Source organism: Mytilus galloprovincialis, chromosome 13 (assembly GCF_965363235.1).
Source record: "Mytilus galloprovincialis chromosome 13, xbMytGall1.hap1.1, whole genome shotgun sequence".
Taxonomy (NCBI): Eukaryota; Metazoa; Mollusca; class Bivalvia; order Mytilida; family Mytilidae; genus Mytilus; species Mytilus galloprovincialis.
The window spans coordinates 55740147-55758129 of NC_134850.1; the positions used below are offsets into that span (position 1 = coordinate 55740147).

Genomic DNA, 17983 nt, shown 5'->3' on the forward strand with positions numbered 1-17983 from the left:
GAGTTTCGTTTATTTTCTTTCTAATTTTTGTAAAGTAAACTCCTTTTTCTAATTTTTATGCATTTTGCTGGGTTTTTGTTTTTGATTGGTGATATTAAGGGGAGATAACCACTTGCACAAATCGGCATAAAAACCACCGCTTCGGTTTGAAATCAATTTGACGTTTGCGTATCCAACATTCTATTGCCGAGATATTCATATCGAGTGTTTGTCTTAATGAGATGCTTTATTAAATTTAAATTCAGCCCATCATTTTTAGTTTCCTCGTAAATATTTAGATTTTTCGTTCAGGAGACTTGACAATATTCACCCAAACTCCAAGTTTGCAGATAAAATAAAGAATAAAGGACTTTGATTTGATGTGTGAGCTTTGACGAGAATAAACTATTCATACTCAAGATTAGTTAGGTCAATTAGTTTTTATTACGACAATAGTATTTAGTGAGTTAAAATGAGGTTTGTCTCGTCCGTTTTTTTACTGAATTTTCACGGTCACGTGACTCCATTGTTGCTGATAAACTTGGGGTCAAACCGTGACCTGCTTTCCAACTGATATCACTCTGTTCAGCTCTTAATATTATTCCGTATCATGTCTTTGTGACGTCAAATACGTTGACCCAGCCTTAATAACTTTAACCCGGACATATCAGCGACGTCATAATGTTTGAACCGACGTTAATAACTTTGACCCGAACTTATCAAGTCAACTTTTGTGTGCTGGTGAAACAAAGAAAACACTTCTGGAACACGCAAATGTAGCTCGATAAATCGATTATCAGATTATCTGCATATTGATATTGTAAAATATCAGCTGCTTGACATTATATGAAGGCTTTTTGATCTCGTTCGCTACGCTCACTCGACAAAAAGCTTCATAGTATATCTCGCAGCTGATATTTCACGATATCAACATGCAGATAACCTGATAATCGGTACTTACTCAACCAATTTTCAAAAATAAAAGGCCATTTTACTGGTTTTAGCTAGCAGAACACAGAAAATAAGTTAAAAGGGAGAATTAAAAAAAAATATTTACTATTTTCAATCAGTTTAATTGCGGTCTGGAGCTGGTATGTCAGTATCTGCTAGCAGTCCCTTGTTTATTAATGTATCGTTGTCATTTTCATTTGTTTCGTCTGTTATCTATTCTGACTTCGGACTCGGACTTTTTAAAACTGAATTTTTCCGTGTGTGTGTTTGTTTATACTACATTGGATGTTTTGGAAATAGGTTAAGATCACACAAACGTTTTTTAACCCAGATCCATTTTGCGCCGGCCCAAGTCACGAGCCTATGGCTTTTGTCAGTCTTGTATGTTTTTTTTATTTTTTATTATTTATATGTTTTAGAGTTAAGTATGACGGTTATTTTCACTGAACTAGTACACATTTTCATTTAGGGACCAACTGAGGCCCATCTCCGGGTTTGTTTTTTTTTTTCTCGTTGAAATGAAGATTCGTTTGTGGCCTTCGGCTATTATCTGCTCTTTAGTCGGGTTGTTCATTTCCATTCTCAATTTTACTCCTGACTTTTATTGAAGAGCGAGGTCAGGCGAAACATATCAAAAGGACAAATTTCAATAACGTTTTCATTTGTCAATGGATCAACTACAACTTGAGTTCTATTAAAGGTCAAGAAACATGTTATCAATATAACGTAAACGATTTTGTTGGTGTCGAAACTTGTAACTGAATGGTGCAATGACAAGACTTGAAATGTTCATACTTCACGTTGTTTCAATTTGTCGAATTCGGTTTGGATTTTGTCATATACGATTTAAATATTCTAATAAAAAAACAAAATAATAAAAATCTTTTGTTGTGCCATAACCGAGAAATGAACAAGGTATAAAGACCAGTGTTATATAGCCATTCTTCCCCATGTCAGTTTTTCCCCCGGGGGAAAAACTGGCATGAGTCAATCTTTCCCCCGGGGAAATTTTGGATCATTGCCATTCTTCTCCCGCGGAAATTTGGCAATACGTATACATATAGTCACTTTTCCCCCATGCCAATCTTTCCCCCATAATATAGAATTCACTATATTTATACAAGTTTGAAAATTAAACCCAACAGAGTTAGAATTATATTTATACAAGTATGAACATTAAAACCAACAGAGTTAGAATTATATTTATACAAGTTTGAAAATTAAACCCAACAGAGTTAGAATTATATTTTTACGCTGACAAATATTTTTTTGTCAATTTACATTAACACAAGTCTGTCTATACATGTTCATCATTCTGTCTATGTGTCAACTAGTTTGTTTTTATTTCCACCAGTCTTTTATAATAGTCTGTCTACATTCTCAAAAGTCTGGATATGTTTCCACAAGTCTGTCTTTGGTCCACTAGTCCGACTACATTGTCATCGGTCTGTCTATGTGACCACTAGTCTGTATGCATTTTCAATAGTCTTTATATTCACCAGTCCGTCTATGTTTCTACTATTCTGTCTACATGTCCACCAGTCTGTCTCCGTGTTCAAAAGTCTATCTACAAGTTTACCAGTCAGTTTACGTATCCATTAATCTGCCTACTATACCAGTCTGTGTACGTGCCCACTAGTCTGTCTATACATATCTACCAGTCTGTCTATATGTCTACCATATTATACTATGTCAATGTGTCCATCGTCTGCCTTCGTATTCATCAGTCCGTCTGTAATTGCATTTTGTTGTGTTATTTTGTCTGATATTCCAAATCTTTATTATGCTGACATTTACATGCATTCTTTTGACTTGGAAACTTACTATAGGTGTATACTCCTTACTAATACCCTTATCCTTTGAAATGCCAACAATTTTTCGTTGGGATTTATCATAAGCTAAGACAACATTTTTAATATGCATTGCCACAACAAGTTACTTTGCAGGTTTAGTTTTTCTGACAACAGGCTAGTATCACAAGTAAAGCTTAAAAATAAGATAGTCTTATCTATCTCGGGTTGAAAAACCATACTAAATAAATAGTAAATATACTTGGTTTCGCAGTTAATGCCTGTTATTAGTTGTAATTGGTTTTGAAATAGCTTTCAGTAACTGAGAGTACTCTTATTCCGGTTCTAAGTGATTATTGTGCACCATACCAACATTTTTTGTGAAGCCAATTGCAACTGATATTTAACATTTTTTTCTTATGGTGTGCTGTCCAAGGCTGGATTATTGGGAGGGGGAATGTTTAAAGCCGCCACCTTCTTTATGTGCCATTCCGAAGCCAGGAGCATGTAGTACAATTATGTTGTTGGTAAATATTGGTTAATTATTAATTTAATACCAAACAGACAACAATAAAATATAAACATGTATATTAATACAATGAAGGTTTCGCAGGGACTAAACTTAACGCTCGCCCAGTCACCTAAGGCGACCAGATTTTCGGCTGGGCGAATATATTTAGTCATCACGATCGCCCAGCTGGCGACTGTAAAAAAATTGAAGTAAATCCCATATGTATCCTTTCCCCCGTATTAAACCCGAATAATGTCAGTCGTTATATTCCGCTGATCTCCGTCTAATCTCCGATTGCTACATTATCAATATTTACTGTTTACCGTCTCACGATTATTAAATGTGCCTTTCTAACGATCACATGTGTTATGTTTTCTCTGCTTACTGGCGTGGCGGCAGCGGTTTAAGAAACCCACATCTCAAATAAAGGAAAGGTAGAATGCCACAGTATTCAAAAAATAATTTGGTAGAACTCCAAAACAAATTTGACGAATTGGAATGTAAAGGAGTGTTCCGTAAACCCGAAGACGTCGGAATTTCAGTCGAGTATATTAACCCTTCATTTCTTGTCAAGAAAGCTTCCGGTGGTTTCCGACTTGTAACAGCATTTGCCGATGACCTTGAATTCAGCGGCCATATTTATAAACAGATCTGTTCATGTCTTTTCACTTTCTCCTGTAGGTATGTTTTTGGCACATTAAACATTTTGTCCTTTAATAAGATATCACACCATTTCTAAACATAAAAAAACGTCAAAACAACAAATGTATTTTCCCCCGTTTTGATAGAATAATTAACTTTACCTTTAATGAGCGGCGTTTTGCATTTGCGCCGATCTGCATTTCATTAGCGCCGATTTTTGTTTTCATTTGCGCCGATTTTTTACAGGTAATTTACAGGTTAATTACAGGTGAATAGATATGTCATACGCCCATGAGCGGCGTTTTGCATTTGCGCCGATCTGCATTTCATTTGCGCCGATTTTTTCTTTCATTTGCGCCAATTTTTTACAGGTAATTTACAGGTTAATTACAGGTGAATAGATATAAGAAGATGTTGTATGAGTGCAAATGAGACAACTCTCCTTCCAAGTCATGCTATTTTTCATTTATCATTATAGACCTCTTCCGTCATCCAGTTGTACACTATATTCACATACTTTAAAATCAAGAAGTGAAAACCTTAGATAAAAGCTCTCTGCTTTATACTAAAATGACGAATTGAAAATCTATTTACAGCATTCGAATCCATAACCAGATGCTCCGCAGGGCGCAGCTTTATACGACCGCAGAGATTGGACCCTTAACGGTTGGGGGGCAAGTATGGACACAACAGTCAAGCTGGATTCAGCTCTAAATTTGGATTGTGATTAAATAGTTGACAGAGTATAGGTTTCTGACACCTGAATGAATTCGGTCTAATGAACTTAAAAAAAATTTTTTGCCTTTGAGCAATTCACTATTCTGTTGAATATTAATCTTCTCAAAAAAATGTTTGAAGAAACTTTCTTTTTATTTATGGAATCTGAAATGAAAAAATATGACCCCCCCCCCCCCCCGATATTTTTTTAACATCCCCCTTTCCCTTATTCCAAAACTGATCTCAATTCAAATTTCTAATGGAGTTGTTTGCAACAATAACTACTCATTTAAATACATATTAAAATGTAAAAAAGTGTTTGTTATCACTGAATGGTAAAGATTGTTTTAATTTATCAGTTGGTAGTTAAAGTGAATATACATTGTATATAGTATAAAACAATGATTTAAGTTGATTCAACTACTATTCTGGACAAAGAAAGATAACTCCAATTGAAAATTTCTTGCTATTGCACAATATTGTGCAATTAGATATTTCTGGCTATTGCGCAATACTGTGCAATTGAAAATATTTGATATTGCACAATACTGTGCAATTGAAGATTTCTTGCTATTGCGCAATACTGTGCAATTGAAAATTTCTTGCTATTGCACAATACTGTGCAATTGAAGATTTCTTGCTATTGCTGAATACTGTGCAATTGAAAATTTCTTGCTATTGCACAATACTTAATATAATAATTTTGGATCCTGATTTGGACCAACTTGAAAACTAGGCCCATAATCAAAAATCTAAGTACATGTTTAGATTCAGCATATCAAAGAAGCCAAAGAATTCAATTTTTGTTAAAATCAAACTTAGTTTAATTTTGGACCCTTTGGACTTTAATGTAGACCAATTTGAAAACGGGACCAAAAATTAAGAATCTACATACACAGTTAGATTCGGCATATCAAAGAACCCCAATTATTCAATTTTTGATGAAATCGAACAAAGTTTAATTTTGGACCCTTTGGTCCCCTTATTCCTAAACTGTTGGGACCACAACTTCCAAAATCAATCCCAACCTTCCTTTTATGGTTATAAACCTTGTGTTTAAATCTCATAGATTTCCATTTACTTATACTAAAGTTATGGTGCGAAAACCAAGAAAAATGCTTATTTGGGCCCCTTTTTGGCCCTTAATTCCCAAACTGTTCTGACCTCAACTCCCAAAATCAATCCCAACCTTCCTTTTGTGGTCATAAACCTTGTGTTTAAATTTCAATGATTTCTATTTACTTATACTAAAGTTATTGTGCGAAAACCAAGAATAATGCTTATTTGGGCCCTTGTTTGGCCCCTAATTTCTAAACTGTTGAAACCAAAACTCCCAAATTAATCCCAACCTTTCTTGTGTAGTCATAAACCTTGTGTCAAAATTTCATTGATTTCTATTTACTGAAACTAAAGTTATAATGCGAACACCAAGAAAATGCTTATTTGGGCCCTTTTTGGCCCCTAATTCCTAAAATATTGGGACCAAAACTTTCAAAATCAATCCCAACCTTCCTTTAGTGGTCATAAACCTTGTGTTCAAATTTCAATGATTTGTATTTACTTATACTAAAGTTATTGTGCGAAAACCAAGAATAATGCTTATTTGGGCCCTTTTTTTGGCCCCTAATTCCTAAACTGTTGAAACCAAAACTCCCAAATTAATCCCAACCTTTCTTGTGTAGTCATAAACCTTGTGTCAAAATTTCATTGCTTTCTATTTACTTAAACTAAAGTTATAATGCGAACACCAAGAGAATGCTTATTTGGGCCCTTTTTGGCCCCTAATTCCTAAAATGTTGGGACCAAAACTTCCAAAATCAATCCCAACCTTCCGTTTGTGGTCATAAACCTTGTCTTAAAATTTCATAGATTTCTATTCTCTTTTACTAAAGTTAGAGTGCGAAAACTAAAAGTATTTTCAATTTTTGCGGTCGTATAAAAACGGAATACATTAAAATCATAAATCTGTTCTTGCTGAGTATTTATAGGCAACACATCTAATATATTCCTTTCTTGTGATTTTTGTTGGAATTGTCAATAACGAAGTCCATCTTTTCTTTGTCTGGCTTACGTAACGTACTTATGTGTATGGCCGTCGATGGTTAAAGAATTGACTCCTCGGCTCGTTGCAGTGTGCAATATGTCCATCAATTTACAGCAATGTTCAGAACAATATGAATCAAAATTAACTAAAACCTATGTTTATAACCAGATTTTACCAATATACCTTCACGGTATAGTACACATACAAGTATTCTCTTACCTGTAAATCCCATTAGGAGCAAATATAAAATCGGCGCAAATAAAAAAATGAAATCGGCACAAATGAAAGAATGAAAATTTAAGAAATCGGCGCAAATGTCATACGCCCTTAATGAGATTCAAACTGAAAGGTACTCCCTTGAAAAAAAGCGATTGAATAAGATTAAAACGTATATATGTATGGGTCATTTAAGGTCCACATCAGAACTGTATTATAACATATGAATTCGAATTTAGGATAGTAGATTTATTCAGGTTATAAAGTGGCAGATAATATATATACATTATTCAATTCAATACTCATAAAAGTGGTTTTAAGTTGAAAAATAAATATCATAGTCATTGTTTTTCCTGGTGATAATGACATTCTTTACAACTAGATTGCTCTGTTGGCCTGTGTCATTTAAATGGCATTTAACATAAAATTGACACAATGTTGTACAAATATTTTTTATACTAGTGGCAAACGAGCCACCAATAGACAAACATGTCATTTAAAAGAATAACTGCTAAAACAGTCGACTGTCAATAACAGGTATGTTTAATTATTCGTAGACCTTGTTCTACTAATCAGTTTGCTGTGTGCTGTTTCCCTCTATCTACTATATTTATGCAAAAAAAAAAGGTGAAGGGTGTCTTTCAATGGCAATGATATCATGTTGACTTATTTGCAAATTATTTCCTGGGGAATTGTTTGTAACTTTTATTTTTTACCCGTCTTCTTTAGTTTCCATAAAACACAAAAAAAGTAAAAATCGTTTTTGACGAGCGAAAAATTTGCACCGCTTCAAACATGAAATAAATGTAACTGCTTGTAGAACATTATTATTCTAATAAGATATGCTTCTAGGACAATCCAACAGTGCTTTTTATTTTGAGAGCCCTATTAACATGCCAATGATAGTGAATCTTCAATAAATGCCTAAGGCTAATTTCTACCCTACCAGAAAAGCGCTATGGAAGCATTAATTTTAAAGGGTTGTTTTCAATGTTTCTACCCTACTTTTATTTTGGTCAAATCACTACTTTCACTTTCAATAGTATTTTTTCCACATGTTTTACTCATTTCAATATAGATCATGTAATGAGTTTTACACACAAAAACGATGTTGTTTGGAGATTTTTCTGCGGGGACAACAACATATTTGTGATGGAGATATGATATGTGTTTTGCAACACTTAGGTCTTTAAAGATTGACGTATCATGGGCATTCATTGATAGACCAATACTATAGTGTTATTAACTAGCTGTTTCTGTATTGGCACTAGTATAGATTAAAGAAAAATACAGAAAAAGCCAGTTCATAGCACTTTTATTAAATGATTATAAGAAAATTAAAAACTGTAATCAACACAGGGCCAATATAGCTTTCCCTCCGCTTTTTTCTGTATTGGCCCTGTTTGAGGGAAATTACTCCTTCGGTGATGCCCAATAGTTCGACCCAGTGGTGTAAATAGTTATCAAAAGTACCAGGATAATGATTTAGTACGCCAGACGCGCGTTTCTTCTACACAAGACTCATCAGTGACGCTCATATCAAAATATTAGCCAAACAAGTACAATGTTGAAGAGCATTGAGGTTCCAAAATTCAAACAAGTTTTACCAAATACGGCTAAGGTAATATATGCCTTGGATAAGAAAATCCTTAGTTTTTCAAAAAATTCAAAGTTTTGTACACAGGAAATTTATAAAAATGACCACATTATTGATATTCATGTCAATGACAGTACATATAATTGATCTTAAAGTTTATTCATCAGCTGTTACCGAAAACTTATTCAATAAAATAAAGTAAATTTGAACTTGCTCAATTTCAAGAATGTTGATTTTAGGGAAGTTAAACAAACGTACCTCATAAATCTTGGTAAATACTTCCGATTGTTATAATGAGATGGGGCTTGAAAATGAAAGTAATTTAAAAATTGCCTTCTAAATACATTGTATCTAAAGTGAACAAACTTATTTTCAAATGAGTAACTATATATATACAACTCGCCAAAAGTTAAGCAACAATGTTTTGCTTCTATTTTTTGTTTTAAAATTAAATTTGATACTGCTTTGTTTACATATATTTTGCTAATCTATTGTTCATCGACAGGTAAGAATTAAAAAAACACAGGTTTTCTAAAGCTGCATACAAGTTTTTTCCTTGCAAGTTTCGTGCTATGGAATGTAAATGTTAACCGCGGACAGGATTGTGCCAATTCACGTGCCCGTAGACAAGTCACAAGATCATTGCTGACTCGTAGGCATCGTCAAGCTAGACATCAGTGGTCACGTGGTCACCGCAATTGCACTTTAGAACAGTGGCGTCAAGTCCATTGATCTAACGAGAGCAGATTCATCCTACATCATATTGATGGGCGCAAGCTCGTATGGCGTCCTCGGAATACATCCTTAGAACTACACCGTTTGATGATTGGGGTTTGACAGTTAGGAGATGCTTATCATTCAGCTGCAAAATGGATCTTTATGGTCTGGATGGACTACGGCGGATCAAAAATATCGCGGTAACATCATCCGGGATATCGTTGTGCCACTTTTTGACAATCACAATCACAACAAATGTTTTGTAATTTGATTTTGACATATGATTATGGACTTCCCGATTAGATTTTCCTCTAAGTTCAGTATTTTTGTGATTTTACTTTTTTTTGCAACGAGACCAATATTCATGAACGATAAAGCAAAGCCACACAGAGCACGCATTGTATCCGATTAGTTATGTCAGGAGGCAATTGACACTACTCCTTCGCCAACCATGTTACCGGATATGATCCCATTAAGCATGTCTGGGATGACATTGGTCGAAAAATCAACAACAGGGTTCCTGCTAGTAAGAATTTACAGGAATTACGAGCAGCCTTGATTGAAGAATGGCAAAACAATCATGTTGGAACATTACGACGCTTAGTTCAAAGCAAGAGACGACGTGTGGATGGGCTTTTTATGAAGCGTAGAGGATAAACTCGCTACTGACCTAAATTGGACTTTAATGTATTCACAAATTGTCACTCTCGAGTTTTGAAAAGAATTGTGTGTATATTGCTGAGCACATTTTTCAAAAAAGTTCAGTATAAGTTGAAACTTTATCTTCACAACCATTTGCCCAAAATGAACTAGTCCAAAATTCAATCATGAAAACAGTCCAAACTTTCACTTTTCTATAAGCATTCTATATGTTATCTTATAAAACCAAAATTCAGTTCATTGTATCAATAATTCGACTAGTTATGAATTTAGTAAACAAAACGATTCTAGAAAATTATCAGGTGTTTCTTAACGTTTGGTGAGGTGTATATATATGTCATCTTTTTGAAGTGCAGCAACATTATTAATGAATTCAAAACGAATAACAAAACGTTTAACATCAACACTGCATCTTTCCTTGATGAGTAAACCAAATTTTGGCTATAAAAAGTTAGAAACTTATCAATTTGATCTTTTCCATGTCTCACATTGAGAAAAGAAAATTAAAAACATATTTTTGATTCTCAAAATGTACCCGATTGCCCAGATTTTGCTTACGTTGTTGTAAAGTTTTTTTTATAATCATTGCTTTCTTTTTCATAGTCTACATGTTGAGACATAAGATTCTAAAGCAGATGTTTTATTGTTTGCTTTATTGATATTCATTTACAGTTAGTTGGTCAACTTTCTTCGATTTTGGCCACATGCAAAAGTTTTGTTCATATTTGATAATAAATTAACATTTGCATTTGTACAAGAAAAATCTTAATTTTGATAAATTGATGGTTTAGTTTTATTGTTCCTTTGACGAAGACCTAATAGTATGCATGTCAAACTATAAAAGAATATCTCAGCTCAAGTGATAACTGATCTTGGCAGTGCTGGTAATTGTGAATTCCTGATATATAAAATGTTTTGACATTTTTGTCTCATTGATATTACCCAAAGTGTTACATCAAAAATTCAATACCTCTACTGCAATTTTACAATGTGTAAGCCAGTTACTGTCTTCTATAAAAGCAGAGCATGCGATTGCTGCTGTTAGTTTCAAAGTGCAATATGGATGGTTAAATATTTATTTCATATATAGGGGAATAAATGACATAAAAATTAAAATTGATTTTTTCATATGCTATTTCTTGATCCCGAAGAAGCTTATTTCGAAGTTTAAAAATCATTCCATAAGTGTTGAACGAATTTATTGATGTCTAAAAATATGTTATCTGAGACTGTTTGTATATGTCAAATAAACAGAAAAACAAAGTCCACTTGTTAGTAAAATAGTGATTAATGAAAAAATCCATTTCAAAAATTTGGATTTAGACTATATCTCTAAATCATAAAAGGCTCCTGTCAAAGTTTCGTTAAATTCTATGAAGGTTGGACACAGTTTATGATGTTTGCAAAAATGTAGCCCGAGACTGTTTCTTTATGTTAAACAAGATAAATAAGTCTGTTTATAAATACAATGCAGAATAATCTGAAGAAAAACAATATTTTCTAACTCCAACTTGGATACTGTCGTTTGATCATAAAAAGCTTCTGACTATTTTCTTTTAATTCGATTGTTTGACAAGTTTGACAAATTAAGGGCATACGATACAGTTACAGGGGAGATAATGACGTTGCTAACGTAAAATGTTATTTTCGCGACGTCAAACTATGACATATCGGGAAAAGATGCATTTTTCGACTATTTTTTATCATTCAAACTGATTTAATTTGAAAACGAGTGAACGGAGCCCTATTTTTTAAAACGACATTTTGTTTCATTTTGCAGGGAGATTATGTGGACCAAATTTTATAAAACTGTAAATAGAGGATTTTTTTGATTTTGATAAATATACAGCAAAAAAATACGATTTTTTCTTAATTCATGACCCTTTGATAAATATGAGTTATTTCCGAATAAAAAATTACAAATTATCTAACAAAAACAATTTGTGTTTATCTTTTTAAACGAAAAAGTTATGGCTTTCTTTCGAAAGGGAAAATACGGCCACAAATCCGAAATTTGAGCAAATATACAAGATCTCGACCTCATTTAACTCAAAAAGTAGCACATGAAATTATATTTTTTATTACAAATTTGATTTAAGCAGGCAAAAATTTGCCTATATGGAAATTTTCATCAAACTGTGAATACAGGATCAAAACTGTATAGTACCCTTAAGTAATGGATGTCTCTAAAAACTTCAACCAGAAATTAAATCTAAATTTTGACAACGCCAAAGCTCGAAATGTCCTGCTACTTCGATCAAATTTTGCAGGCACGACAAAAATGTCTTTATTACTATATGAAAATGTACATGATATCTAAAATGCGATACTCACTCAGTTTCACCTCATGCACCCTAGTTCTCTAAAACAAAAGAATTGAACATTAACAAAGGTTTCATACAAATGCATTATTCTCAACATTAAATGTTTTTATATAGTACAGTATTTGCAGTAAGGACTGCACTTATCTTGCTTTCAAATTAAAACTGTTTCTTTGTGAATGTTTTGTTAATGTACTGACATAAATTGAAAGAGGAACGCTTTTAATTTTTTATCTTAAATGAGCTAGCTCAGCATAACCACATAATAAGCAACATTTCGGAAATGAAGGACCTCAGCATTTTTGTCTCGTGACAAATGTAAATCAGTTATTGACATTTCCATTCTTTTGATGACAGATCTTGATGTGTTATCTGTTAAGTTTATTCACGACTTTTATACATTCAGTTTGATTTCAAAACATCGATACTCGTTCATTAATGCCCCCTATTTTGTTGGGGTGCTTTGATCATAAAGTTGATGTTGTTGTAACTGTGAACCGGTGGTTACCAAGTAATGATCTAATGTTTATATTGTAATTTGAGAGTTTAAAATTTGATATTATGTATTTATTGATAATTTTTATTACTAAAAAGCGTACGTTTTACTTTAAGTAATTAACTAAATATAAAAGTCAAAAGATCCAAGGATCACAATTCACCAGAGACATATAGGGCCAATTTTGCAGTTTATGAGACAGGACTACAACGAATGTATCTAGGGATAGGGATAGAAAATGTGAAAATAGAGATTAGCCACAACTGGCCTTTCAAGATCAGACGAATTTGTTCAACTTCAATGACAATTAATACTCTTGTGTCAATATGTCACTTTGAAACTTTGAAAGGATCCAAAATTCTTTTATCACAATTATGCTATCGACACTAACATTTTCAGCGAGAACATTGCAAAGGTAAACGTACTGATAATTTTTCATATCACTCTACTGTGCTGAGAAAGGAAATTATTAGTCAGTAAGATCAAAGGAAAATTTTATAAAATAGCACAAATCTCATTATCAATATTTGTTTGAATCATAGCAAAAAAATTTTTTTTTAAGTTGTAATTTTTTTTTATCGATAAGTGTCTTTAACTACATTTTGAAGACTCCCATATATCTACATGTGTTTATCAATTTCCTTGACACTCTACTTCAAATTTATTTCAATTTACAATTTACAATTTATTTTTAAGTTTGTTGACAATGAAGCTTTTAAACCAAGAGTTCCAATGGTGAAGTTGAAATAATCCCTTCGTAAATTTTACGGACGCCATCACGAGTTGGTTGACTGTTATGGAATAACCGTTTCACAAATGATATCGGATATCTTCCTTACGTCGTAACTACAATCCCCTTCCCTTTCATGAATAAAGGCAACAGTAGTATACCGCTGTTCAAAACTCATAAATCCATGGACAAAAAACAAAATCGGGGTAACAAACTAAAACCGAGGGAAACGCATTAAATATAAGAGGAGAACAACGACATAACACCGAAACGTAACACATACAGAAACGGACCAAGCATCAGACAAAACACCACGAGAATAACAAATATAACATGAAAACCAAATACATGAATTTGGGATAGACAAGTACCGTGACACGTCTTATCTCAATTTCTCAAAAATAAGAGAAAACACAAACGACTCAACGTTAAAATACAACACACACAGAAACGAACAATAATATAACAATGGCCATCTTCCTGACTTGGTACAGGACACTTTTAAAGGGGAATAAAAGTGGTGGGTTGAACCTGGTTTTGTGGCATGCCAAACCTCGCACTTTAATGGCAAAGTTAAATATAACATTGAAATGACAACATAATATTACAGGACTACAATACAAATTAATAGAACATATTAGACAAAGAAAAACATGATTAATAGATAACAAAAAGCATCAGGTTTAAAATTCAATACGCCAAAAACGCGCCTTGTCCACACAAGACTTACAAGTGACGCCCAGATATAAAAGAATGAATGTGACCTACCGAATTAGAATATTTACCTGATGTTTCATCACATAAGCAACACGACGGGTACCACATGTGGAGCAGGATCTGCTTACCCTTCCAGAGCACCTGAGATCACCCCTAGTTTTTGGTGGGGTTCGTGTTGTTTATTCTTTAGTTTTCTATGTTGTGTCATGTATATTATTGTTTGTCTGTTTATTCTTTTTCATTTTTAGCCATGGCGTTGTCAGTTTATTTCGAATTATGAGTTTGACTGTCCCTTTGGCATCTTTCGTCCCTCTTTTTATAATAATAAAACGATATATACGTTTCTGAAAATTTTGGATTTTTTAAGGTAGCACAATACAACGATTTTTTTATTCCCAATCAGACCACTTTAAACTGATGAAATTCCTCTCATCTTTCTTTAAATTTTATAAATGAAGTACCAAAAGAAAAAGAAATTTGAAGAGTGAGGCTATATAGTTGCATATTTTTTCAAATGCTACTTACACTTTCTAAATTTTCAATCCTTTCAGTCATTTCCTGTAAGCCACATTCTAATCCTGTTAACTCTGTTTTAACTATGTTAAACTGACTATCTGTCTCTGTACACAATGTCTGCACGTATCTACTTAGAATGTTTGTCTGTTGACGTATTTCACCTACTATTTCTAATCCAAACTTTGTTAAACTCAAAAAGTTCTGACCTGTTAATATATGAATGGCTTTTATATTTTCTTAAGGATTTGCATTTTCGGTATATAAAAGAATGCTAACAGTTAGTTTTCCCGTTTGAATTGTTGTATGTTTGGGATTTCGGGGACACCTATAGATGGCTGTCTTGTATGGGCTTCGCTCATTGTTGGAAGCCGTACGGTGGGCAATAGCTGTTAATGTTTGTGTCATTTGCTCTAGTGTGGACAGGTTTTCTTTTTTATATTGACAGTATATATTACGTTCTATGCTTATCTGTTATTCTGTTGTAGCATATCATTTTGTGTTATGCAAGTCAGGTACAAGCAATTACTTTAGTGTTTATTCATGTTATTGTGATTTGGGCACATCAATGTTGATTTCTTACTCTGTGATTCATGTTAGTAGATATAAGAAGATGTGGTATGCGTGCCAATGAAACAACTCTTTATCCAAGTCACAATTTTTAAAAGTAAATCATTTTAGGTCATAGTACGGTCTTCAACACGGAGCCTGGGCTCCAATCGATTAGCAAGATATAAAGACCCCCCCCCCCCCAAAAAAAAAAAAAAAGTTGTGATAAACCATTCAAACCGGAAAACCAACGTTCTTAAGTAAATAAAACATGAGAAACTAGAAACACTTATGAACCACATCAAAAAACGAGAACTACCGAACATCTAGTTTCTGAATTAGGATAGATGCAAACAAATGAAGCGGGTTTAAACGTTTTAATTTATATGAGTCTTCACCCTTATCTGAAACAGAAGTATTACATCTTAACATAGAAAGACACTCTATAAAAAAAGCAGTATATTTTGTGCTTTATATATTCTTTTTGTCATAATGTGATTTCATTAACAAAACTACACAAGTGTCCTTACACATACCAATATATTGATGAGTCTGTATGTGTTCCACGAAACCTGTTTCTAAATCATTAATATCAATTGTATCAGCAATTTAAGCCTAAATCAATGTTATAGTGACGCGACATCATTTTCTACACAAGTAGTCCATATTACAAACTTTGAAATATTTGGTCTTGCTTTGTTTCAAGTATCCTGTCTTAGGGAGGGATGAATCGTATTTTGAAGAAAATTAATCTGATTCAGAACAACAAATATTCACTGAAAGTGACGTTATCAAGATGCTTAATTTCTTGACTGACAGCATACTTGTTCCCATTAAAGGACGTGTTTTTAAACTTTCAAACTTTTGTATCTGTGCGTCACACATAGGTCTTGTGTGGACAAAATACACTTCTGGCGTATTAAAATTTTGAACTTGTTGCCTTTTGTTGGCTGTTGTTCGTGTGATTCTTTGTCTATTGTGTTCTCCAATTTATTTATATTGTAGTCCTGTGTTGTCATTTTGATGTTATATTTCACATGGCCATAAAAGTGCGAGGTTTGGCATGCCACAAAACCAGGTTCAACCCACCATTTTTTCCTTTAAAAATGCCCTGTACCAAGTCAGGAATATGGTCATTGTTATATTATAGTTCGTTTCTGTGTGTATTACATTATAACGTTGTGTCGTTTGTTTTCTCTTATTTTTGAGTGTAAATTCACATTGCGATAAGACGTGTCACGGTACTTGTCTATCCCAAATTCATGTATTTGGTTTTGATGTTATATATATATGTTATATTTGTTTTTCTCGTGGGATTTTGTCTATATGTGTTACATTTTAGTGTTATGTCGTTGTTCTCCTCTTATATTTAATGCGTTTCCCTCGTTTTTAGTTTGTTATCCCGATTTTGTTTTTTGTCCATGGATTTATGAGTTTTGAACAGCGGTATACTACTGTTGCCTTTATTTAACAAATAATCCACATTCCAATGAAAACCAAATGCATTTTTTATATTTATCTGTCATTTTTTACGTAAGGAAATATCTGACTTTTGTTTTCCATTCAACATGTTCAATTGATGTTTTAAGCTTCTGATTTTGCCCATTGATAACAGAATTTCCGTTTTGGATTTTCCTTGGAATTTAGTATTTTTGTTAGTGTACTTTATTGTGTAGTTATGATATGAAATGTCTTTATAAAACAAAACAAAACAAATACTGTAGGTTATATTTCAAGCAGACGGCAATCAGACAACATGTATATGGTACAATACATTTACCATTTAATTCCCATCGGTTTATCTCCCCCATGATTCTGTTTTCATCTCTGTTACTCAGCCTGAGGTTGCTTATAAGTTTTCTCATTAGTTGGAAAGAATTTACATATTTTGTAGTAGTCCATTCTGTAAAGTCACAATGTGCCCAGGAATTACGTATGTCTGATCGAATCTAAAAAAAAATGTCTACCAACTTCATATAAATGTATAAATCAAAAGAAAGATTTTGTAAACAATCCACAAAAAGAGAAACCTCCGCAGAAACGTTTGAAAGAAATGTAAATGGTTAGAGGCAATAACTCCCAAAAAGATTGACAGATCTTGTTGCGTTAATAACTTTTGGAATTAACACTTGTAATCTAGATCCTAATATTTAAACGTTAACACCTCTAAAGCAGGTCGCATTTTTCTCCAATTTTTTAGGGGAAGATTTATCTTGTTGTGTTGATTCTTTTTACAGTTTTTGACTTTTTATCTAGCTCATATGGAATTCACGGTCACAGCCAACCACTGCTAAAAATAGAAGTTTTAGATATGTCAGTGGTAATTACTCCAAAAAGGAGATAAATTTCCCCTTTATTTACAGGATTTATATATAACAGTGCAAGGAAATGCCAAAATAATCAACAATAAAATCTCTGGAGCAATTACTCCAAAACATATAGACACTTTTTTAAAAGGATGGATAAAACTTGCGGAAGGGTAAGCAGATCCTGCTCCACATGTGGCACCCGTCGTGTTGCATATGTAATAACAAATCCGGTAAATAGTCTAATTCGGAAGGTCACATTCATGAAAGGGAAGGGGATTGTAGTTACGACGTAAGGAAGATATCTGATATCAATTGTGAAATGGTTATTCTATAACGGTCAATCAACTCGTGGTGGCGTCTGTAAAATTCACGAAGGGATGATTTCATTTTCACCATTTGGAACTCTGGGTTAATAGTTTCCTTGTAAGCAGCAACCCTTTATCAAGAAAACTATGAAAAATACTAGGAAATGCAAGCACGGGAGTATCGTATTAATTGGGAGATATACACCCCGTATGAAGGTG

General features: G+C 33.3%; 1 protein-coding gene across 1 annotated transcript in view; it reads right to left on the minus strand.

Moving 5' to 3' along the window:
* LOC143056154 (uncharacterized) overlaps positions 1 to 17983 on the minus strand; it is a 46707-nt gene that overhangs the window by 19152 nt on the left and 9572 nt on the right. Inside the window, exons 3-5 of the mRNA XM_076229237.1 lie at positions 16931 to 17099; positions 14614 to 14810; positions 12159 to 12186 (exon numbers count right to left, since the gene is read on the minus strand). Of these exons, the coding sequence (XP_076085352.1) occupies positions 12159 to 12186; positions 14614 to 14810; positions 16931 to 17099 (394 nt within the window). The remainder of the gene's footprint in view (positions 1 to 12158; positions 12187 to 14613; positions 14811 to 16930; positions 17100 to 17983) is intronic.